The 24,130-nt window shown below is 40.0% G+C and overlaps 1 protein-coding gene and 1 pseudogene across 1 annotated transcript; one reads left to right on the top strand and one right to left on the bottom strand.

Moving 5' to 3' along the window:
• The first annotated feature begins 293 nt into the window (after positions 1-293).
• Positions 294-858, top strand: LOC137765761 (small nuclear ribonucleoprotein G-like; annotated as a pseudogene).
• A 7,412-nt stretch (positions 859-8,270) lies between these two features.
• On the bottom strand, positions 8,271-19,634 carry DPPA2 (developmental pluripotency associated 2). Its single transcript, XM_068545546.1, has 7 exons — positions 19,611-19,634; positions 17,674-17,821; positions 16,097-16,257; positions 15,602-15,655; positions 14,945-15,203; positions 10,681-10,876; positions 8,271-8,379 (listed from the first exon to the last, which is right to left on the bottom strand). The coding sequence occupies exons 1-7, from the start codon at positions 19,632-19,634 to the stop codon at positions 8,271-8,273; spliced, it is 951 nt and encodes a 316-aa protein (XP_068401647.1).
• Between the last annotated feature and the right edge of the window lie 4,496 nt (positions 19,635-24,130).

Raw genomic sequence — 24,130 nt, 5'->3', positions numbered from 1 at the left:
GAATTTTACTCAACCATAAAAAAGAAAGAAATAATGCTATTTGCAGGAACATGGATGGACCTAGAGATTATCATACTAAATAAAGGATATTAGACAAAGACAAATATCATATCACTTATATGTGGCATCTAAAAAAATGATACAAATGAACTTATTTACAAAACAGAAATAGACTCACAGACATAGAAAACAAACATGGCTACTGTTTGTAGCCATGGAGCATGGAGTCATGGAGCATGAGGGAGGACTCGAATTCTGTTTGGAGGCATCTTTGAGCTCGCTGAGTAGACATCATGAGCAAAGCTCACCCTCCTGAGTTGAAGAAATTTATGGATAAGAAGTTATCATAAAAATTAAATGGTGGCAGAGGCTTTCCTGGTGGCACGGTGGTTGAGAGTCTGCCTGCCAATGCAGGGGACACGGGTTCGAGCCCTGCTCTGGGAAGATCCCACATGCCGCAGAGCAACTGGGCCCATGAGCCACAACTACTGAGCCTGCGCGTCTGGAGCCTGTGCTCCGCAACAAGAGAGGCCGCGATAGTGAGAGGCCCACGCACCACGATGAAGAGGGGCCCCCGCTTGCCGCAACTAGAGAAAAAGCCCTCGCACAAGAAACAAAGACCCAACACAGCCAAAAATAAATAAATAAATAAAATAAATTAAAGAGGAAACATTTAAAAAAAAAAATTTAAATGGTGGCAGATATGTCCAAGGAATACTGTAGGGATTCTATCCCCTTTTGAATCTTGTAATAGATGAATGTGTGGTGACGGCAACTAGTGAGCAACAGAACAATACTGGAATGGTGGTAATACGAGGAAATAGTATCATCATGTTAGAAGCCTTAGAACAAGTATGAACAATGGCTGTGTTCACCAGAGAAATCAACTGCTTCTATGTGTCCCCTCTCCACATTTTACTATGATAGAATCTGAGTCATGTACATTTTCTTACTGAACTTTTTTGCTAAATAAACTTTTGTAATAGTCAAAAACAAACAAACAAACAAACAAAAGAAAAACTTATGGTTGCCAAAGGGGAAGGGGGGGAGGGATAAATTGGGAATTTGGGATTAACAATTACACACTACTATATATAAAATACATAAACAACAAGGACCTACTGTATAGCACAGGGAACTATATTTAATATCTTGTAAAAATGTACAGTGGAAAAGAATCTGAAAAAGTATACATATGTATACGTATACCTATAACTGAATCACTTTGCTGTATACCTGAAATACTATAAATCAACTATACTTTTAAAAAAAAGGAGGGGGTTTCCCTGGTGGCACAGTGGTTAAGAGTCCACCTGCCAATGCAGAAGACAGGGGTTCAAGCCCTGGTCCGGGAAGATCCCACATGCCGTGGAGCAACTAAGCCCGTGCGCCACAACTACCGAAGCCCGCGCGCCCTAGAGCCCATGCTCTGCAACAAGAGAAGCCACCACAATGAGAAGCCCTCGCACCACAACGAAGAGTATCCCCTGCTCCCCACAACTAGAGAAAGCCTGGGTGAAGCAACGAAGACCCAACGCAGCCAAAAATTAATTAATTAATTAATTTAAAAAAAAAAGTAGGACCTTCTGCAAAACAACTGGCTTAGACTCTTCAAAAAAATTGTAATTGGGAATTCCCTGGTGGTCCAGTGGTTAGGTTTCCCTTCTTTCACTGCCCAGGGCACAGTTTCAATCCCTGATAGGGGAACTAAGATCCCACAAGCCACAAGGCAGGGCCAAAAAAAAAAAAGAAAGAAAAAAGTAATGAAGAAAGTAATGAGGGAATTGATCCTGAAAAAGTTTTAATAACCAAATATAATGTGTAAACATTGACTGGATTTTGTTTAGAAACATTTTGAACAAATGTGAAAATTTGAAAAACTCTGGTTTTGATCTCTACAACTTTTAAATAATTTAGTAAAAAAATTATATATGCTATAATAATATATATCAACTTTAGAAAAATATTAACACACTAAATTTAGGTAGAGGGAATACAGGCATTCATTGTATTGTTTTTTTCAGTTCTTCAGTGTGTTTTGTTTTTTATAAATTTATTTATTTTTGGCTGCGTTGGGTGTTTGTTGCTGCGACGGCCTTTCTCTAGTTGCGGAGAGCAGGGGCTACTCTTCGTTGCGGTGCGCGGGCTTCTCATTGTGCAGAGCATGGGCTCTAGAGCGAAGGCTCAGTGGTTGTGGCGCACGGGCGTAGCTGCTCCACGCCATGTGGGATCTTCCCCAGCCAGGGCTCAAACCCGTGTTCCCTGCTTTCGCAGGCAGATTCTTAACCACTGCACCACCAGGGAAGCCCCTTCAGCGTACTTTAATGTTTTCCTAATGAAGGTCTGGAGGAGAAAGGGGAAATTTATGGCGTCTCTTCAGGAAACATGCAAGCAAGAAAAGAGTGAAGCGATATTTAAAGTATCTAAAGGGGAAAAAAAAACAGAATTTTATGTTTGGCAAAATTATCCTTCAAAAGTGAAGAAGAAATACTTTCTCAGACAAAAACTGAGGGCATTGGTCACCCGTAGATCTGTCTCGCAAGAAATGTTAGAAAATTTTCAGAGGAGGGTGAGGAAAGTGAGTGGAAGGGCTGGAGAAGTTTCCCAAGAGGCGGCAGCAAGAGGCTGCTGTCACTGGATCTTACCCACTTCTTATGTCACCGCGGGACTGTCGCGAAGTCCACAGGCTTCCGCATGACCCGAGCACTCTCACTACCGGCGCAGCCAAGTCGGCGTGCGCCGCCCAGTAATTCCGACCGGCACCGCAACGGGAGCCGTGCAGGTTCCGGAGAGGTGGTGCGCCCCACACCGGACGTAAAGGGGAGAAGACCACGGCTCACTCTCGCCTGGGGCTCCGCCCACAGATACATCTCAGGTGCAAACCCCGCCCAGCCAGGGATCTTTTGAAGGATCATTTGCACAGAAAACTGGCTCTGCTGGGATGCTTGGACTTGGGAGAGACTGTAAAGGTCCCTAATCCGGTTGGGGTTTCAGGGAGGATCGGGAGCTGAGTACTTCAAGAGTTATCTAGGCAAAAGGGGGACGGGAAGGGCTTCCCTGGGTACTGTGGTTGAGAATCTGCCTGCCTATGCAGGGGACACGGGTTCGAGCCCTGGTCTGGGAAGATCCCACATGCCGCGGAGCGGTTGGGCCCATGAGCCGCAATTACTGAGCCTGCGCGTCTGGAACCTGTGCTCTGCAACAAGAGAGGTCGCGATAGTGAGAGGCCCGCGCACCGCGATGAAGAGTGGCCCTCCACTTGCCGCAACTAGGGAAAGCCCTCGCACAGAAACGAAGACCCAACACAGCCAAAATAAAAATAAATTAATTAATATTAAAAAAAAATTAACTTTGCATTCAAACTTTGTGTTAAACCACATATTTAAAAAAAAACAAAAAACGGGACAGGAAGAGCCTTCTGGGCAGAAATTGTACGGAGAAAGGTCTTGAGGTAGAGAAAAAGGAGGCTAGACTTGTAGGCAGAGGCAGATTTATAGTGAAGCTAATGAAGCTTAAGTTTCAGAACCTGTCATTTGCACTACCCCTTTCAAGGCTCGGTACCTAATTTTTGCATCAGTTTTCCCAAAGAGGGCCTCCCGAATTGTGTAAGGTTTAGACGCCACAAAACTTGCCTCCACATAGGGAGCCAGTGGAAAAGAGGGACATGATCAGATAATTGTTTATAAAAATGATCATCTGATAGCCGATGATCGGAGTAGGTAGGAGTAAGGCGAGAACATCAGATGAGAGAAGGTAATGGTCTGGATTAATGTGGTGGCAGTGAAGATGGAGAGGAGAGAATGGATTCCACTTACAGTTAAGAGACAGAAGTGCAGGACTTGACTGATTGGCCCTATCTAAAACAGTACCATACTACACCACCAGTTAATAGCTGTCCTTTTGCCCTGTTTTATTCTTTTGACTTATTACCACCTGATATGTATTTTATTTTCTTTTAGTCGGTTAAATAATTTTCAAAAGGTTGAAAACATATCTCTTATAAAAATATAAAATGAACACATGACAAAGATTTTATTCATCATAATAAACTACTCATCCATTATTATCTTAAATAATGAGGGAACCCGTAAGTTGGTAGGTAAGACTTGTTCAAATGAGAATTTGAGTTTCAGAGATTTAGATTATCAGCCAAAGGAATAATGAAATGAATTTGCTAATAGTTGCAAAAATACTAATATCCTATGAAGCAAAAAACTGTAATTCTGGGAGTTATTTCTTCTACCAGATGGAAATGAATTCCATCTCTACTAGACAAAATCCATTTGCATTACTAGGAATAGGAAGTATTTGCATTGTTCTCAGACAAGAATTATTTGCATTGCTATCAGTTTTCTACAAGTTAGCCTCTACCCCTACAAAGTTGTAAGATAGCTTAGTCAATATAAAGTCAATCAAAGGTATACCCCAGCACTACAATGAAAGATCACCCAGTAATCCTCTTCTGCCCATTTACAAGTTCTGGACAATTTTTCTGGACATGTCTACCCTCACTAGAATGTAAGATTTAAAAGAACAAGGATTTTGTTTAATTCATTGTTGAGTTATGAGCACCTAAAACTGTATATGGTACATAGCTCTCAATAAATATATATTGAATGAGTGAGTGAAAGATGAGAAAGTAGGTATATGAGTGTAAACAATTTCTTCAAGAAGTTTGTTACAAGGACCTAGCAATTTTAAGGTGGAAGGAGGTATATGTATAGAGAAAGGCCTTTTTTAAAAAAGTTCAAAGACATTTAAATCCAGATAAGGATACAATGAAGAGAGAGTGAATACACCGGAGAGGAGGTATCCTTTACAAAGGCTTTCACCAAATATGGAGTGTCAGGACCAGAGCCACAATCTCCCTAGGAAGGGCCCCTTCCCACTCCAAGCCTCTAAAAATTGGGGGAACAAGAGAGAGAGGGTTGGACTAGATCAACTATTCTCAACCGTTTTGGTCTTGGAACTCCTTCACACTCTTAAACATTATTGAGAATTATTGAGATTTTGTTTGTCTATCAATATTTGCCAGATTAGACATTAAAACTGAGTAACTTTTGAAAATATTTTTTCACTAAAAATAATAAACCCATTACATGTTAACATAAATATCTTTATGGAAAATAATATGTTTTCATAAAAGAAATTTAGTCAGAAGAGTAACATTGTTTTACAAATCTCTTGCAAATTAATGTCTGGCTTAATAAACCTGGATTCTTTAAAAAAAATCTTCAGAAAGTATATGATATAGGTCAGAAACTCAGCTCTAAAGAAGAGTTCTAGAGAAGTCAAAGGAGATAAAATCTTCTATTTTTCTTATTCCTAATTGATCTAACATATGTTTGTTCAAAATAAATAAATGGATAAATAAAATGAATGACAGCAATGTTATAAGGGAGAAGTAGGAGTTGGAAATACTACATTACAAGGTACTTGCAATACTCGTGAATTGCTATATTGTTATTTGAAAAAGAGCCTGGGGACTTCCCTGGTGGCACAGTGGTTAAGAATCCTCCTGCTGGGCTTCCCTGGTGGCGCAGTGGTTGAGAATCTGCCTGCCAATGCAGGGGACACGGGTTCGAGCCCTGGTCTGGGAAGATCCCACATGCCACAGAACAGCTGGGCCCGTGAGCCACAATTACTGAGCCTGTGCGTCTGGAGCCTGTGCTCTGCGACAGGAGAGGCTGCGACAGTGAGAGGCCCGCGCACCGCGATGAAGAGTGGCCCCCGCTTGCCACAACTAGAGAAAGCCCTCGCACAGAAACGAAGACCCAACACAGCCATAAATAAAATAAATAAATAAAATTAAAAAAAAAAAAAAAAAAAAAGAATCCTCCTGCCAATGCAGGGGACATGGGTTTGAGCCCTGGTCCAGGAAGATCCCACATGCCACGGATCAACTAAGCCCGTGTGCCACAACTACTGAGCCTGCGCTCTAGAGCCCGCAAGCTACAACTGCTGAGCCTGTGTGCCACGACTACTGAAGCCCGCACGCCTAGAGCCCATGCTCTGCAGCAAGAGAAGCCACCGCAATGAGAAGCCCACGCACCGCAGCAAAGAGTAGCCCCTGCTCGCCACAACTAGAGAAAGCCCACACGCAGCAGCAAAGACCCAACGTAGCCAAAAATAAATAATAAATAAATTCATTTTTTAAAAAAGACTTATATTTAAAAAAGAAAAGAGGGGCTTCCCTGGTGGTGCAGTTGTTGAGAGTCTGCCTGCCAATTCAGGGGACACGGGTTCAAGCCCTGGTCTGGGAAGATCCCACATGCCGCAGAGCGACTAGGCCCGTGAGCCACAATTGCTGAGCCTGCACGTCTGGAGCCTGTGCTCCGCAACAAGAGAGGCCGCGATAGTGAGAGGCCCGTGCACCGCGATGAAGAGTGGCCCCCACTTGCCACAACTAGAGAAAGCCCTTGCACAGAAACGAAGACCCAACACAGCCATAAATAAATAAATAAATAAAATTAAAAAAAAAAAAAAGGCTTTACTTTAAAAAAAATAAAAAGAAAAAAGAAAAGAAAAGAAAAAGAACTTGATTGCTAGTAACCATAGCAAACTCAAGGGCAAGCACACACAAAGAAAAAACAGTAGTGAAAGTGTAATTGATATACAGGAGAGGGGAAAAAAATGGAGTCCCATAAAACGTTCAACTAAAATGAGAAGGAAAAGAGGGGAAGACAAAAAAATTCAAAAAGAGGGTGATGAAAACAAATATAGATCTTAATCCATCTATATCAATCATGTGGAACATCAATTTTCTAAATATACTAATTAATCCAGAAAAATTAACAAAAAGAAGCCACCGCAATGAGAAGCCCGCGCACCGCAACAAAGAGTAGCCCTCACTTGCCGCAACTAAAGAAAGCCTGTGTGCAGCAACGAAGACCCAACGCAGCCAAAGATAAATAAATAAAATAATTAAATTTATTAAAAAAATAAATAAGATAGGATGGCCAAAATCCAAAGCACTGACAACCCCAAATGCTAGTGAGGATGCGGAGCAGAAGGGACTCTCATTCATTGCTGGTGGGAATGCAAAACGGTACAGCCATTTTGGAAGATAGTTTAGCAGTTTCTTACAAAACTAAACATACTCTTATGATTCAGAAATCATGTTCCTTGATATTTATCCAAATGAGTTGAAAATGTATGCTCACACAAAAACCTGCACACAAATGTTTATAGCAGCTTTATTCATACTTGCCAAAACTTGGAAGCAACCAAGGTGGCCTTCAATATGTGAATGGATAAATTATGGTACATCCAAACAATGGAGTATTCAGCATTAAAAAGTGGGCAATCCAGCCATGAAAAAACATGAAAGAATTTTAAATACATTTTCTGTTGTGAAAGAAGTCAATCTGAAAAGGCTACTGTATGATTCCAACTGTATGACATTCTGTAAAGAGGCAAAGCTATGGCGACAGGAAGAAGATCAGTGGCCTGGAGTTGGGGAGGAGAAAGTATTAAATAGGTGGAGCACAGAACATTTTTATAGCACAGTGAAACTATTTTGTATGACACTAAAATGATGAGTATGTCATTATACACTGGTCAAAACCCATAGATTGTACAAACAAAGAATGAACCCTAATATAAGCTATGGGCTTTGGGTGACAATGATGGGTCAATGTAGGTTCAACAACTGTGCCACTCGGGTGCAGGATGTTGATAGTAGAGGAAATGGGGTGGGGAGGAGGGGTGGTATTTGAGAATTCTGTACTTTCTGCTCAATTTTTCTGAAAGCTTAAAACTGCTAAAAAAACAAAAATCTATTAACTAAAATAAAACCAAATTACATTCTATATAGCTAGTACTTGAAGCAGCAGTAACAATCACTTTTTGGTAAACCTAAGTACAGAATCCAGACATTCCCATCTGTACTTAAGGCATCAGGCAACATTGAGGATGGCGAGGACAGAGCATAGCAATCATTGGGATGCAAGTCACTTTAACTGTGGGCTCTCCATCATTTATCTTTTTTTTTTTTTTCATGATTACTAGTAAGGAGATTGAATCATAATCAAAGACTTCCCAACAAACAAAAGTCCAGGACTAGATGGCTTCACTGGTGTATTCTAACAAACATTTTTTTATATTGAGGTAAAATTGGTATATAATGTTATGTTACAGGTGTACAACATAGTAATTCGATATTTGGGTACACTACAAAACTGATATAAGTCTAGTTACCATCATTACCATACAATTACCCCCCTTCACACATTTCACCCACACCCCACCCCTTCCCCTCCGCTAACCATTTATTTTGTATTAAGACATGGCCCATCTAAAACCAATGATGTTGGTATGTCCAAACCAGGTTTCTTCCTCTTCCCCATTGCAATTAATTTTTTCATAATTTTCTTATTCCTATAAAGCAAGTCAGAAAAAAATTTTGGAAAATGGTTAGAATAAGATAGACCATTACATACCAACCCCTTGAAAATGACCAATAAAATGAGGAATACCCTTCTGGAGTTTGTGAGTAGTTTGCCCCACCACCCAAGGATGGTGGGTAAAAAGATTTTATGTAGTAAGCAAAGGAACAACATTGTCCACTTAATATCAGGGCTCCTATTCTCTAAACTGCAATTGGTTCTACTTCCTTTATCTTTATACTCTCCCTTTCCTCCTCACAGCCTCTCCCCACATCCCCTCTCTGTTCACACACACTCTTGGTATTCCCATTAAAAATTAAAAAGAAGAAACAGAGGAGGGAAGGAAGGAAGGAAGGAAGGAAGGAAGGGAAGACACAAACAAGCTCCTTTGATATTACTGCCTCAACTAACTGCTATCTCCTCTAGCCCAGGTAGTAGAGATCATCAATATGACCTGTTCCTAGTTCTTCACATGCTCTGCTCCAACTATCACCCGACCCTCTCAACATACTCTCAAAAAGGCTGCCAATGGTGTACCAAATTGACATTCCCAGCAACACTGCATTAACCATAATCTTACACGGCCATCTCACTACCAACTATTTCCTTCTGAAACTCTTGACCCATTGCTTTTTTTCTCATTTATCTCCCAACCTCTAACTGCACTTTTTCAGTCTTCATTGCTCACCTGCCATCAATAAGCTGATTCTCTTTTAAGGTTCTTCTGCAGTCCCTTCTAATTCTTACATATTCTTATGTTCAATTTGCATGTTAATGACTCCCAAAGATGTTTCTCTCTAACCCATACTTCTCTGAACACTAGACCCATGTGAAGCATATCATTCTTTGCCCTTGAACTGAACTTCTGCCTTTCCTCTAATAAGATAGCATTCTGTTCTCTATACTCCTGCAACTCTTACATTTGTCCCATTCTGCTTCAAATTCTTTGCCAAGGTCATAAATTACATCTTTCCAGAATTATTATAGTAATCTCTTACCCTCCAATCTAGTCTCTGTCACAAGATTTCAATCTACTTTCTTAAAAAACAAAAAAACCTCAGGACTTCCCTGGTGGTCCAGTGGTTAAGAATCTGCCTTCCAGTGTAGGGGATGCGGGATCGATCCCTGTTCTGGGAACTAAGATCCCACATGCCACGGGGCAATGAAGCCCACATGCTCTAGAGCCTGCGTGCCACAACTACTGAGTCTGCACGCTCTGGAGCCCATGTGCTACAACTACTAAGCCCGCACACCACAGCTAGAAAGAATCCCACGCGCTGCAACAAAGAGCCCGCGCACCACAATGAAAGATCCCGCATGCCAAAAAGAAGAGCCTGTGTGCTGCAGCTAAGACTTGACGCAGCCAAATAAATAAATAAATAAATAAATATTTTAAAAATATATAACTATAAAAAAATAAAAATAAAAACCTAATTTCCCTTCACACCCATCTTGCATCATCTCCATCCAATTCTATCACCAAAAGCTGAATTTTGTGCTCATGAGTTCCACGTCTATATAAAACCTAAGGCACTGCTTATGTGTATGCACAATGTGTATTTCCTTGAGTGGAGAAGATGTTGTTATCATTATTTTCTCAAAGAAATCTATGTCTCAAAAGTGACTGAGAAACTATGACCCACAGGATAATATGAGACCTTTAATATAGATACAAAACCTTCAATAGTCTGCTCCTTTCCTTCCCAGACTTATTTGTCAATATAAGCTTCAATCATATTGGCCTATTTGCAATCTCTAAGCAGGTCACATTCTTCCATTTCCATGTATTGGTAGGGGCTGTTTCGACTACCAAAATGCCCCAATTTTTACTTTCTAACTGGTAAACTCTTCCTCAGTACATGTAAGCCCTTCTGAAGTTTCCCTAAGTCACTGCAATATAGGTACTTTCCAGATAGTTTCATAGCGTCTCTTACTCATTTTCATCTCAGCATGCTACATGGGTTTTGTTTTACTAATTTTTGTATCCCCAGCTAAGTATCTGACATACGGTAAGAACCTAATTTTTTCTTTCTTAAAACAGATCTCTCTAAAATTGAGGCAGTTAAGGTCTTAACTTGTCAGCTACCTTGTTAAGGTTGCTAAGAAGAAGCCACATTTATCTGAGTTCTAATCCACTGCTAAATTATTTTTGCTTCCCATTTTTGCCTGATCTATATGGCAAATTAAGAAAACAGCATGTTTGCCCTCTGCCTTCTCCTACTAAAGTTTTCAGAAACTCATCTAGACATCTATTGTTCTGGGTGTCATATTTAGAAAGATACTTAAGGATTACCTCTTAGCACATTCAGGACATAACATATTATCTTCTAGGTCTGGGGATGGGAAAGTGCAGGCAGGTAACATGAAGAGAGAGATCATCCTCCTGGGAGTGTTAGGCACCCAGGTCTGACCTGCATGGAACTGCAAGCGAACCCAACCTTCTGTGTCTGCCAAGAGTGGTCTGCCATGGACCACACACCACCGGACACCTAGGCAAGGAAAAAGAAGCAAATATAAACTGCTATGATCAGGTAACAGTACCCCAATCCAATCCCTCAGTGAGTCACTCTTGAATCAACTGACTGAGAAGCATGAAAAATGTAGACCAAAAGACACTGTAATCTAACTTCACAAACTACATAGCACAGAGGACAATAACAATTAACTTTTGGAAACCTTGCTTTGTGTCCAGGATTTTGCTAAGTGACTTACATGTATTAATACATTTATTCTTAAGAACATTATTAATATTTACCTTCTATTTACTTTTCTTATTTACAGGTGAAGTAAGTGAAGCTTACAGTGTTAAAATGTCATAATTTTCCCAGAACCAAAACAAGGATCTAGGTATTCTGATTCACAGCCAATTTGCCTAACCATTACATTGTACTGCCTCAACTATAGAAAACAGGCAAAAGGATCTTTTTTTAAAAGTCTAAGGAACAATTTAATTGGGGAGATGGGATATTTGAGAGACAACAGAGTAGTAAGTCCTATAGATATCAAGTGTCTGGAATTGAGAGAAAGGAGCAATCACTGTAGGCTTAAATATCTATAAAATCTCCCCAGTCAGACTGTAAAATAAGAGTAGAGATTACCACGCTCTTGGATTGGAAGAATTAATATTATTTAAATGGCCATACTACACAAAGCAATCTACAGATTTAACACGATCCCTATCAAATAACCCATGACTTTTCACAGAACTAAAAAAATAATCCTACAGTTTATTGAACCATAAAAGACCCAGAATTGTCAAAGCAATCCTGAGGAAAAAGAACAAAGTAGGAGGCATAACCCTCCCAGACTTCAGATAACACTACAAAGCTGCAGTAATCAAAACAGCATGGTATTGGCACAAAAACAGACATATGGATCAATGGAACAGAATAGAGAGCCCAGAAATAAACACACACACTATGCTCAATTAATATTTGACAAAGAAGGCAAGAATATACAATAGAGAAAAGACATCCTCTTCGGCAAATGCTGTTGGAAAAGTTGGACAGGTGAATGTAAATCAATGAAGTTAGAACACATACACCATACACAAAAATAAACTCAAAATGGCTTAAAGACTTAAATATAAGACATGATACTATAAGAGAACATAGGCAAAACATTCTCTGACATAAATTGTAGCAGTGTTTTCTTAGGTCAGTCTCCCAAGGCAAAAAAAATAAAAGCAAAAATAAATAAATGGGACCTAATCAAACTTACAAGCTTTTGTACAGCAAAGAAAACCATAAACAAACAAACAAACAAAAACCTTATGAACTGGGAGAAAATATTTGCAAATGATGAGACCGCCAAAGGCTTAATTTCCAAAATATACAAACAGTTCATAACAAAAAAACAAACAACCCAGTCAAATAATGGGCAGAATACCTAAATAGACATTTCTCCAAAGAAGACGTACAGGTGGCCAACAGGCAAATGAAAAGATGCTCAATACCACTAATTATTAGAGAAATGCAAATCAAAACTACACTGAGGTACCACCTCACACCATACAGAATGGCCATCATTAAAAAGTCTACAAATAACAAATGCTGGAGAAGATGTGGAGAAAAGGGGGAACCCTCCTACACTGTTGGTGGGAAAATGAATTGGTATAGCCACTATGGAGAACAGTACAGAGTTCCTTAAAAAACTAAAAACAGAGCTACCATGTGATCCAGCAATCCCACTCCTGGGCATATATCTGGAGAAAAACATGGTTCGAAAGAATACATGCACCCCAGTGTTCATTGCAGAGCTGTTTACAATAGTCAAGACATGGAAGCAACCTATATGTCCATTGACAGATAAAAAAGATGTGGCACATATACACAATGGAGTATTAGCCATAAAAAAAAATGAAACAATGCCATTTGCAGCAACATGGATGTACCTAGAGATTATCATACGAAGTAAGTCATTAAGAGAAAGATAAATACCATATGATGTCACTTATAAGTGGAATCTAAAATATGACACAAATGAACTTATCTACAAAACAGAAACAGACACACAGACATAGAGAGCACAGACTTGTGGTTGCCAAGGGGGAGGAGGTGTGAGAGGGATGGATTGGGAGTTTGAGATTAGCAGATGCAAACTATTATACACAGAATGGATAAACAACAAGGCCTTACTGTATAGCACATGGAGCTATATTCAATATCCTGTGATAAACCATAATGGAAAAGAATATGAAAAAGAATGTATACATATATGTATAACTGAATCACTTTGCTGTGCAGTAGGAATTAACACAACATTGTCAATCAACTATACTTCAATAAAATAAATTTAAAAAAATAAATTTTAAAAGAGCAATTTAAAGAGTGTGGCTAGGCACACTCCTGGATCCCAGTAGGTGCTTGATAACTGCTGAATGAAGAGGAACTAAAAGGATGAGTAGGGCTTCCCTGGTGACGCAGTGGTTAAGAATCCACCTGCCAATGCAGGGGACATGGGTTCGAGCCCTGGCCCGGGAAGATCCCACATGCCGCGGAGCAACTAAGCTCATGCACCACAACTGCTGAGCCTGCGCTCTAGAGCCCACGAGCCACAACTTCTGAGCCTGCATGCCACAATTACTAAAGCCCACATGCCTAGAGCCCAAGCTCCGCAACAATAGAGGCCACCGCAATGAGAAGCCTGCTCACCACACCGAAGAGCAGCCCCCGCTTGCCGCATCTAGAGAAAGCCGCGCATAGCAACGAAGAACCGAAGCAGCCAAAATTAAATAAATAAAATAAATAAATTTATTTTTAAAAAATTAAAAAATAAATAAAAGGATGAGTAAGTCTGGGATGCTGCTAGCTCATATGGCACATTAATGAAAATTAGAAAGAGGTGTCAGCTTTGGGGAAGCAGGTCTCCAGAGACAGCTTCGTGGCTGGACAGTGCTTTTGAACATCAGTAAAAGGTGCCCATTTTTCCTCACATAAGGGAGTACAGCTGGGGGAGCAGACAGTAGGCCAGTTTCAGCTCCCAGTCTTTTTGTTGGCTGGGTTCTTTGTGTAGTGAACGATGTGCCTTACCACACAGGTCAGTCCTGAATAAAAGAGGATCCAGAGACTTCCCTGGTGGCTCAGCGGTTAAGAATCTGCCTGCCAATGCCGGGGACACTGGTTTGATCCCTGGTCCAGGAAGATCTCACGTGCCTTGGAGCAACTAAACCTGTGCACCACAGCTACTGAAGCCCGCACACCTAGAGCCCATGCTCTGCAGCAGGAGAAGCCACCGCAAGGAGAAGCCTGCGCATTGCCACAAAGAGTAGCCCCGGATTGCAGCAACTAGAGAGCGCCTGCCCGCAGCAACGAAGACCCAACGCAGCCAAAAATAAATTAATTAATTAATAATAAAAAAAAGAGGATCCAGAACACCTCTGGAAATGGGGTGGAGAGAGGAAAAGAATTCAAGCCACAAAAGAGAATGACTTTGTGCTGGCCTGAGGTAGGGTCTGATGGAAATGAAAACAGAAATATCAAAGAGTGGAGCAGGAATTGGAGAAAGATGGGGCTAAGTTATTCTCGAGATTTCTCAAGAGGACGGGGGCCCCAAATATTTTAATTATTATTGCCTACTTTTAGGATACCAAGTTGTATTTCATAAGCCTCACAATCATTCTATGAAGTAGAATAGTTGAAATCTTCATTTTATAAATCAGGATACCAGGGTTTACGCTGAGTAACTTGCCAGTGTCACATACCTAGGAAGTGGTAAGACGAGGGTTTGAACCATGGTCATTTTAATTAATTCTTCCAATCCAAGAGAAAGGGGAAGACCTCAGGCTGTGGCTGACCACATTACCAGGTTATGCTTTCTTCCCACCTGGGATCTGTGCTTAGTGATGAGAAAGTGTCCCCACTCAGCCACCTGGCTCAGAGAGCCATTCAGGCAAAACTTGGCTGTCTATCAATCACAAGATAAGCCCTCTATGAACCTAACATCCCATCTGCAGATATTTTAACTAATGCTTTCCCTTTAACTACCATCAGTATTGGACTAATAAAAGTGTGCCTTCTTTCTCTGGCATGGTAACCATTCTTTAAGTTTGACCTTACCGGAAGCTTGCGGCAGAAAGGACTCAACAGAGGTAGGCAGGGGACGTGAATTTACAGCCTTAGATTGAACGGCTCTTGCAGCAATTCTTGACCATGCTGCCAACATGGCTGCCTGAGCTGAAGTTATCACTTCAACCATGTTAGTCCTTTCCTCATTCTCACTCATCTTCTTTTTCTGAACACTTGCTCTCTTGGTCACCATCTTGTGTTTCCCTGGAGATGACTGCAATCTGGCCTCCCGTGATGATTCAGGAATACACTGCAAATGGAATTCACGATGAGTATGCAGTGAAGCGTCACTGCCCCAAGGACATTTGGGTTGATTTTATCATTCTTCATACATTGACCTGTGTATGTCAGTGTGGGAAGGGTTTAGGAATGTTAGTTCCCTCAGAGCAGTGGTTCTCAACTGGGAGAAATTTTGATTGTCAAAACTGTGTATAGGGGGAGGGAGATCACTGACACATTGTGGGTAAAATCCATGGATATTTAGGCTACTAAACATCCTAAAATGCACAGGACAAGCCCCAGGACAAAAAGAAATTAATTGGCCCGAAATGTCAATTGTCTTGGTTGAGAAACCTTGCCACCATATAGAGATGGTGGAGAGGAGGAAAAATTGACAATCAGAACTTAATCACCACACTCCTCACTCACCTGATCTTTTTCAGGATAAGCATGTTTCTGGAGTCTCAGATAAACCTCTATTTTCTAAGGAAATTAAGAAGGGAAATAAAAATTAAAAGCTGCGGACTTCCCTGGTGGCACAGTGGTTAAGAATCTGCCTGCCAATGCAGGGGACATGGGTTCGAGCCCTGGCCCGGGAAGATCCCACATGCCGTGGAGCAACTAAGCCCCTGCACCACAACTACTGAGCCTGTGCTCTAGAGCCCCAGGGCCACAACTACTGAAGCCCACATGCCACAACTACTGAAGCCTGCGCACCTAGAGCCCATGCTGCACAACAAAAGAAGCCACCATAGTGAGAAGCCCGTGCACCACAACAAAGACCCAAAAATTAATTAATTAATTAATTTAAAATTAATTAATTAATTGATTGGTTGGTTGATTTAAAATTAATTTAAAAAATTAAAAGCTGGCAGAGCTCCCATACTTGTTCCAAGCACCAGAGATTCCCACCAGTGCACTCACCTGACCATCGGTACTCAAATTAAGTTGTTGGCACCATTTCCGCAAAGTGTCCCGACTCACGTTGTTAATTGGAGGCAACATGGTTGGCAAGGGATAAATTGGTTTACTACAACTAGATTTTGGGCAAGCTCTGAACTGTTCATCTGTTTGAGGAGGATGAACTGAGAAAAGAAGAGAGCCAAAGTAGTAATAATGTAATATTTGTAGATTCTTTAAAATTTTACGAAGTTCTCACTTATTTCTCATAACCCAATTTGTACATATACATATCAACTATTTTTCCTCATCTTACAAATAAGGTAATAGATTCAGGAGTTAAAGGACTTGCCCAAGATCACACCACCATTAAAATGGCAGACCTGGGACTCAAATACACATTTTCAAATTCTAAATTCCACTTTATTTACACTACATATAGCAACCTGCTTTTTGCAGCCATAAACAACCACCTGGATAGAACATTATACTGGATTGCTCCTCCAAAATGTCTAGATGTTGGAGCACAAAATATCTGTCCCTACAGAAATAATTAAAACCACCCCATCCAACAGTGGTCCTCCATTCTGTCAACCTGCCTCATTTTTCTCTACAGAGAAAATGTACCTTGTCTCACATCACTTTGTTTAGCTTAACTTATCACTGTCTACTTTATCTGGAAGTCCTCGTTATTTGCCCCCAAAATAAAATCATTCTGAAAATACTTATTCAATGCCTTCATATGAAGCCCTGATACAAAGGGTCATGATATTAAGAGCTGCTAGATATTTGATCAGTAATTGCTCACCAAGCAAAAGACTAGATGCTTTTCAAAATGATTTAGTCTCCCAAATACCATATGATCTTATATGTGGAATCTAAAAAGGCTGAACTCAGGAACGGAGAGTAGATTGGTGGTTGCCAGGAATTGGGAGTAGGGGAAATGGGAAGATGTTGATCAAAGGGTACAAATTTTCAGTTATGAGTAAGTTCTAGGGATCTAATGTATAGCATGGTGACTACAGTTAATACTATAATGTATGCTTAAAAATTGAGAAGAGAGTAAATCTTAAAATGTTCTCACCACAGTGGGGGAAAAGGTAACTGTGTGAGGTGATGGATGTGTTAATTAACCTTATTTTGGTAATCATTTTGCAATATATATGTACATCAATCATCACCCTGTACACCTTAAAATTCACCATGTTTTATGTGTCAATTATATCTCAAAAAAGCTCGAAATAAAAGAAAAAGAAAAAAGCTCGGAATGATTTGGTTTTCATAAGAAGTATGTAAAAATGGAAAGAAGATTGAGCTTCATGGGTTGGGAATTTGAGCTCACATCTAGCTGCCCCATGAGGTCATACTCTGTCCAAAGCACTCCACATGCCTAGTTTTTGTGTCTTTTTAAAAGCAAGACAGTAATGGTGCTTAGCAAATGAGCAGTATGAGAGTTTGAGAAATCTCCTACCACAGATGATCAAGGTGAGATTTAAGCTGTGTGTTGCATAGTTAAAGGACAGGGGAAGAAGAATCTTACTTTTCCTGGGCTTCCAGAGCTGGAGGAGCAGCAAACTGAGCTCACCCTGTTGTTCTCATACCTTGATCGTCTGGACTCAGTGACTCCACTTTGACTTCTGAAGTTGAAGAAACACTTGGTTCCGTTTGATGGTCTTCAACAATTTCCTCATTAACTGGAATCAATGTAAGAACCATATTTTCTTCACCCAAGACCTCTTCAAAGAGATTCTGGAAAAGCAATGGTCAATCACTGATTCTCATTTAATGCTGTACCACTAAAATGTTTACTTTCATGGCACAACTAATGAATAAGAGAAGCCAATAGCTGGATGGAAAGACTGAGATTCCCTGAATTTGATATTGATTCACAGGCCCTTTATTAGATGAGAAAAACAACGAGGAAATGGGCAAAAGCAGATTTACATGTGGATGATAAGAGGAAATGAAAGCATATATCTTGGGTTTGGGGAAACCATTTCCTTCATGGCCTTCCTCTCCATCAGTTAAAACACCAAATACTTTCATTTTATCTCCTAAATCTGTGTAGAAGGTGTTTCTGCCTTTTCATCTTCTGTTGTGTGATTCAAGTTATCATCAACCCTCACCGGCAGGAGTAGTAATCTCCTGTTATTCCAATCCATTCCGGCTCCTTTCTGCAGACTGCTCTCCTGCTTGTTTAAAATACTTCAGTTAAAAGACAAAACTCCCTGGTGTAGCCTATAAATTCTTGAACAGCCGGGCCCCTGTCTGCCTTTCCAGCTTCAGAGCCCTGAGCTTTCTGAGCTTCAGCCATACCAACCTTGTTTCAGCCCCACGACCTGAGGGGAGCAAATGTATCTGTCTTAACTCTCCATTGCTATCGCAGGGCTTACACAGTGCCCAGCACAGAGTGGACACTCAGTGTTCTTTTAACAATTTCATGAATGAAAGATAAAGTGGATAGGTAGGAAGGAACTGATATTTACTGGTTTTGTACAGTCCACATGCACTGTGCTAGGAGCTTTTTGTATTTCTCATTTAATCCTATAACATACTTGTAGTAATTTATTAGTTTTCATATTTTAGAAATTAGGCAACTGAGGCTCAGAAATTAAAAGACCGATAACATAGAGTCACATATGCTTAAGTTTCTAGCTTTTCCTCTCCAATCCAAGGGTGCATAAACTCCATTCCAGCTCAATTGTAATATTCTCTTCTCTGAACAGCTAAGTGGATCCGATGCGGCCACGCCCGTCCCACCCCCACCCCCACCCCCCCACTACCGCGCCGCTCCGCCCGCCCCTCCGCCCCTGGTTTAAATCTCTTCAAAGACTTCCCCTTGCTCTGCACTTCAGCTTGCAAAAGGGATTTTGCATTTGTACACCACTTTTTCAAAGCACTCCAGGAAACACTTCACTGGTCAGCTTAAAAAAAAAAAAAAAAGGACGTTATTGGGAGAGTATCACTCCACTCAAGAGGTAAGCAGCTATATGACTTGCCCATAATCATATACTTCATATTGGCCAATTCAGTTCTCTAGCCCGGTATAGTGGCCCCTGCAAATACCTATGAAACCTACTCAATTTATTTTCTCCTCTAGTCCAGGACTACCCAAGCCTAGTCAGGAAACCCTTTGGTCCCAAGGCCATTGGGAGTAGGTTTGCTTCTTACTCCTGGGGGCAAGAAACCAACTAGTCACGTCACTTTCTGACCTTATCCACGTTACCCTTTTCACTTTCTTTTTACGGCAGCTCTCCATTTCTTTACCGTTTTATCTTGCCCAGCTACAACATGTCTTTCTACAAAATAAATATCTTACTTTGAACTAGGAACAGAAATATTTAGTTTCTCCTTTTTTACTTTCACCCAAATTGTGTACCGCAATCACATGAAAGAAAAGTAATAATTTGCTTGCAAAGGGGGGAGATTCTCAGATAGCGATTTCTTACATCCAGAAAGAGGGAAATATAAGTGAGCTCTAGAAAGGCTTTAAAAAGTGAATCTGTGGGAAAATAAATGAAATTCAAACCAAACTTACCTTCTCATAATTTGGGTGTGCCATTCCAAGGAACTCTCAGAGAAAGGCAGAGCCGGCGATGTTAAGGATATCTGCAATTTAAACCTCTTAACCTGAGGTTTCTAGTCCAATTTCTCCTTTTATAAGCAAATGTCTCCTACTTCCTGTTTTCCAGAAGAGCTGTTTTCCTTCCTCCTCTTTTTCCCCCTCCCTTGTTATCTGACAGTCTGATCATTTCATCAGTTTTATACCCAGGCTTGTCTATTAGGCGAGAGTTAAGTTATTGGGTAATTAATATCACTCCTGATTTTTTTAAAAATTTTTGGTTTTTATTCCTTTAAGGTGAGACTTAGGTGAAAATTGAAAATGACAAACACTTGTTGACAAGTTACAAACAAATAAACAATCTTTGTAAACAATATTGGTGATAGATTGAATTGAATGATGCTTTGTGGAGGGAATAGAAGTTCAAAGGTATTTTATAACTGATTTATGCCCATGGGTGTGTCACTCACTGGGAGATTAGATTTAGATTGTAGGGACTGGATAACATGATCTCTCCTGGATCTAGCTCTAAACACAGATTTTAAGCCTGCAATAATGGCGAGCTGAGTAGAAGGGAAAGGTTTGGCTATTCAGAATAAGAACAGCAGGAGCCAAAACGCTAAGGCAAGTGATGTACTAATAAATGCAGGAGAAAGAACTGCAAAAACTTGGGAATTGCTGGGGGATAATGTTGGGGGCAGGATGTGATGAGACATGAGGCTGGAAAAGTCACAGATGTTTTCATAGGTCACTCGAAGGAGCCAGAGTCTCTAAAGGAAAATATTCACAAACAGTATGGCAACTCTGACATTCGTTGGTCTCACAATGGGCTTTCTCTTCCCCTAGGTAAATGGTCTGGTCCATCAGTCTCAGGACCCAGGGAGCCGGGGTCAGTTTAACTTAAATACTATATTATATTCAAAGTGCAAGGGCTCTGCCTCAGTTTGCTGAAGAGCTGGTTGGAAAATTAAACTATGAGACACCACCCCAGACCTTCAGAATCAGATCCTTAAGGGCAGGACCCAGAAATCTGTGCTTCAGCCAGCCCTCAGGGTTGTTCTTAAGCACCTATAAGTCTGTAAACATTGGCTAGATCAGGGTGTGACCAAATGGTTTTGGATTAGGCAGATAATGCTTGGAATCCTGGCTCCTCCCTTCCAAGATGGAAACTGAATTGGCCCATAGAGATTCAGCCAAGAAAACACTCCATCTCCCCACTTGGGTGTGGCCCCAACTTACAGGTTTTTTCTGGATGATTTAGAAGGGAGTTGACCTGGTAACCTGAACAGATTGATTCCAGTGCCTTAGGTTAGGATGGGACTTCAAGTGGGAAGACCATTCATTGTCATATTTCTTTTCTTAGCGTTTATTACAACATAATTATCTTATTTATTTTCTTGGGTTTTCCCCTCTGCTTTTTGAAAATATTATATTATGGGAAAGTTCAAACATATAAAAGCAGACAGTTCACAGTGTATACCTATATCAAATCATCACAATGTACACTTTAAACATCTTAGAATTTTGTCAATTATACCTCAATAAAGCTTAAAAAAAAGAAAAAAATAATAAAAGAAGACAGTAATATCACCAGCCCTCATGGATCCATCATCCAGCTTTGACAACTATTGACTCCCAGCCAATCTGTTTTCATCTAAACCACCACCTATTCCCGCTCCCTTGGGTTATTTTAAAAGAAATACCAGACTTCATAGCTTTCATTCATAAATTCGGGGAAAAAAAAAGACTTTTTCTAACTATAGTTACAATATCTTTTTCTTATCTAAAAATAATTTTAAATAATTTTTTAATATTATCACACTGTTCAGTCTGTTTAAATATCCAGCAGTATTTAAATATGCAATTATCTCATACTCTCATTTTCTTGTTTTAACAATCTGTTGGAATCAGGATCCAGATAAGGGCTACACACTGTGATTAGATATGTGCCTTAATATAAAATAGATAAGGACCTACCGTATAGCACAGGGCACGCTTCTTAAAACTCTGTAATGACCTATATGGGAAAAGAATCTAAAAAACAGTGGATATGGGAATTCCCTGGCAGTCCCGTGGTTAGGACTCTGCACTTCCACTGCAGGGGGCACGAGTTCAATTCCTGGTAGTGGAACTAAGATCCCGAAAGCTGCACAGCATGGCCAAAAAAACAAAACAAAAAAGAGTGGATATATATATGTATAACTGATTCACTTTGCTGTACAACAGAAACTAACACAACATTTTAAATCAACTATACTCCAATAAAAATTTTTTTAAAAAAGGATACGTGCCTTAAATTTTCTTTTCTTTTTTTTTTTTTTTTTTTTGTCCATGCTGCACGTGGGATATTAGTTCCCTGACCAGACCAGGGATCCAATCCCGGGCCCTAGTCAGGGAGAGCATGGAGTCCTAATCACTGGACTGCCAGGGAATTCCCCCCTTCAATTTTCTTTAATCTGTAAATTCTCCCTCCATCTTTTATTTTCCTCACAAATTTTGTTTTTGTTCTTGTTATTGCTTAAAGAATTGTGTGAATTTCCTGTAGTTTTATATCTAGGTTTTGCTAATTTCATTTGTTCTTCCACTTCAAGCTAGTCTTCTGTCCTCTGCATTTATTGTAAATGGGCTTGATCAGATTCAGTTCAGGAACTTCTTTTTCCTTTTCTTTTTTTTTTTTTAAGAACACTCTTTCCCTTTCTCTTCACTCATTTGACTCATTCTTTAAACTGATTTTTAATTCAAGTATATCTGACATATAACATTGTGTAAATTTAAGGTGTACATGTTAATTTGATACATCTGTATATTGTAATACTATTGCCATTGTAGCTATAATTAGCATTCTATCCTGTTCTTTAAGTGTAAATGCCAATTTCTTGTAGTGACCCTAAAAGAGTTGACTCCTGTTATTCTCTTACTCTTTTTCTTCATAGAATTTCTTTAAATCTGTTGAAATTTTGATTGTTTAACTTCATCTCCCCAGTTAGACAGCAGGCTCCAGAGAGCAATGGTCTAACCTAGAGCATTGCACAGTATCTGGCTCAGAACAGAGGCTCAATCGATGCTGGTTATTCATTCTGCATCAGCCTCTATTCCCTGCCTCCCACACCATGCCACCAACTCCCTTTTGAGTAGATGGTCCTCTCTGTGCTGCTGCGCTAATGCATATGCTGTAAATGCTGATAACGGACTGACCTGACTCTCTCCTGTCAGACTGTGACATTGTGAAGTTCTCAGACTCGTCTTTATTCTCCCCATGCTCAGCTCAGTGCCTGGTTTAGAGAAGGCTCTTAATTAGGCACAACAAAGGACTCAAATCATATTACGCCAATTTCAGTTTAGGGCTCAGTATATACCTCAAAGCTGAAAAGCAGCCACTAAATGGATGTTAAGCTATAAAAAATAACCTAGACTGTAGGGTAGAGATTTTAAAAAGAAAAAAAATTGTTTATGGATACTTGGATTCTAATATTTATTCCAATAATAGAGAGTAGTTCTGAAATAAAAATGCATTACCTATTTCAAATATATTTTATTTACCATATTGCAAGTTAAATATTTAAATACGTTGTATTTTTTTGTTTAGATAAATGTTTTTCAAAAGTTTTTCTTTTTTTTTTTTTAAATCAAAGGAACATGCTCTGTAATAGTAAATGTTTATGGAGCACCAATATGTAACAGATGAAAGTGGAGCAACTCTGGTTGAAAAATAAAAAACCATAAGACACCCCACAGAACCCTCAGGTGCTGAGAAACAGTTTGGAAACTATGGTTTGGTATCACTCTCAGGTGGAAGGGACAGCTACTGAGTTCTTCAGTTTTCTGAGGAGGAAAATAAAAGATGCACTCTGAAAGATGTTCCCAACTTTGCCACAACCTTCATTTCAAGAAATTCCCACTTCCAAGGACTACTGAAAATTCATTTCTGCTTTAGCGCGGTAGTTACAGATCTTCGTCTTCTGATGGAGAATAAATGAGCATTTTTGCTTTTTTTTTTTCCTGAAAAAAATATCTCTTCTCTATCATGAAGCAACAGTCACAATTAGGAGAATCTTAAATTCAGAATCCAGACAAGTAAGGTCTATCCTCTGTTCTGTATGACTCAGAAGATGTGGTTAGGACAGAGCATGGCAGTCAGGGGAGGTGAGGTGGGAAGGACAATTTTTGATGAATGGACAGGGAGTTGATTTGGCTGTAGATTCTCCAATAATAGTTGCAAATTTAGGCCCCACCAGCAAGTGACCTTGGCCAGTCAAACCAAGTCTTTTCTCATCCTCCTCTTTCCATATTGAATGCATATTGCATTTTCATCAAGATCTGTTTCCTATGAGACAGATGGAATGTATGTGAAACATGCTGGAGTTGGAAAGCTTAATTCATGTTGTCCTCTTGAGGTGGCTGAAGACTGGTGCCAAGGACTTTTGGACCCCGAGCAATTGCCACTGTATAAGGATTGTGGGTGAGGAAGGAAGGGGACTCAGGCCAAGAAAAGTAAA

This window comes from Eschrichtius robustus, chromosome 6 (assembly GCF_028021215.1).
Source record: "Eschrichtius robustus isolate mEscRob2 chromosome 6, mEscRob2.pri, whole genome shotgun sequence".
In the NCBI taxonomy this organism is placed as follows: Eukaryota; Metazoa; Chordata; class Mammalia; order Artiodactyla; family Eschrichtiidae; genus Eschrichtius; species Eschrichtius robustus.
The sequence above is the reverse complement of the archived record's forward strand: the minus strand, read 5'-3'. Positions and strand labels throughout refer to the sequence as shown.

Excerpts from the sequence above, each read along its gene's own strand:
- DPPA2 (XM_068545546.1), bottom strand. The coding sequence starts at position 19,634 with ATGGCACACCCAAATTATGAGAAG. Across the intron at positions 15,656-16,096 it reads ATTTGAGTACCGATGGTCAG|AAAATAGAGGTTTATCTGAG; the intron begins GTGAGTGCACTG and ends TAATTTCCTTAG. Across the intron at positions 8,380-10,680 it reads TGTCCTGAATGTGCTAAGAG|GAATAAGAAAATTATGAAAA; the intron begins GTAATCCTTAAG and ends CTTGCTTTATAG.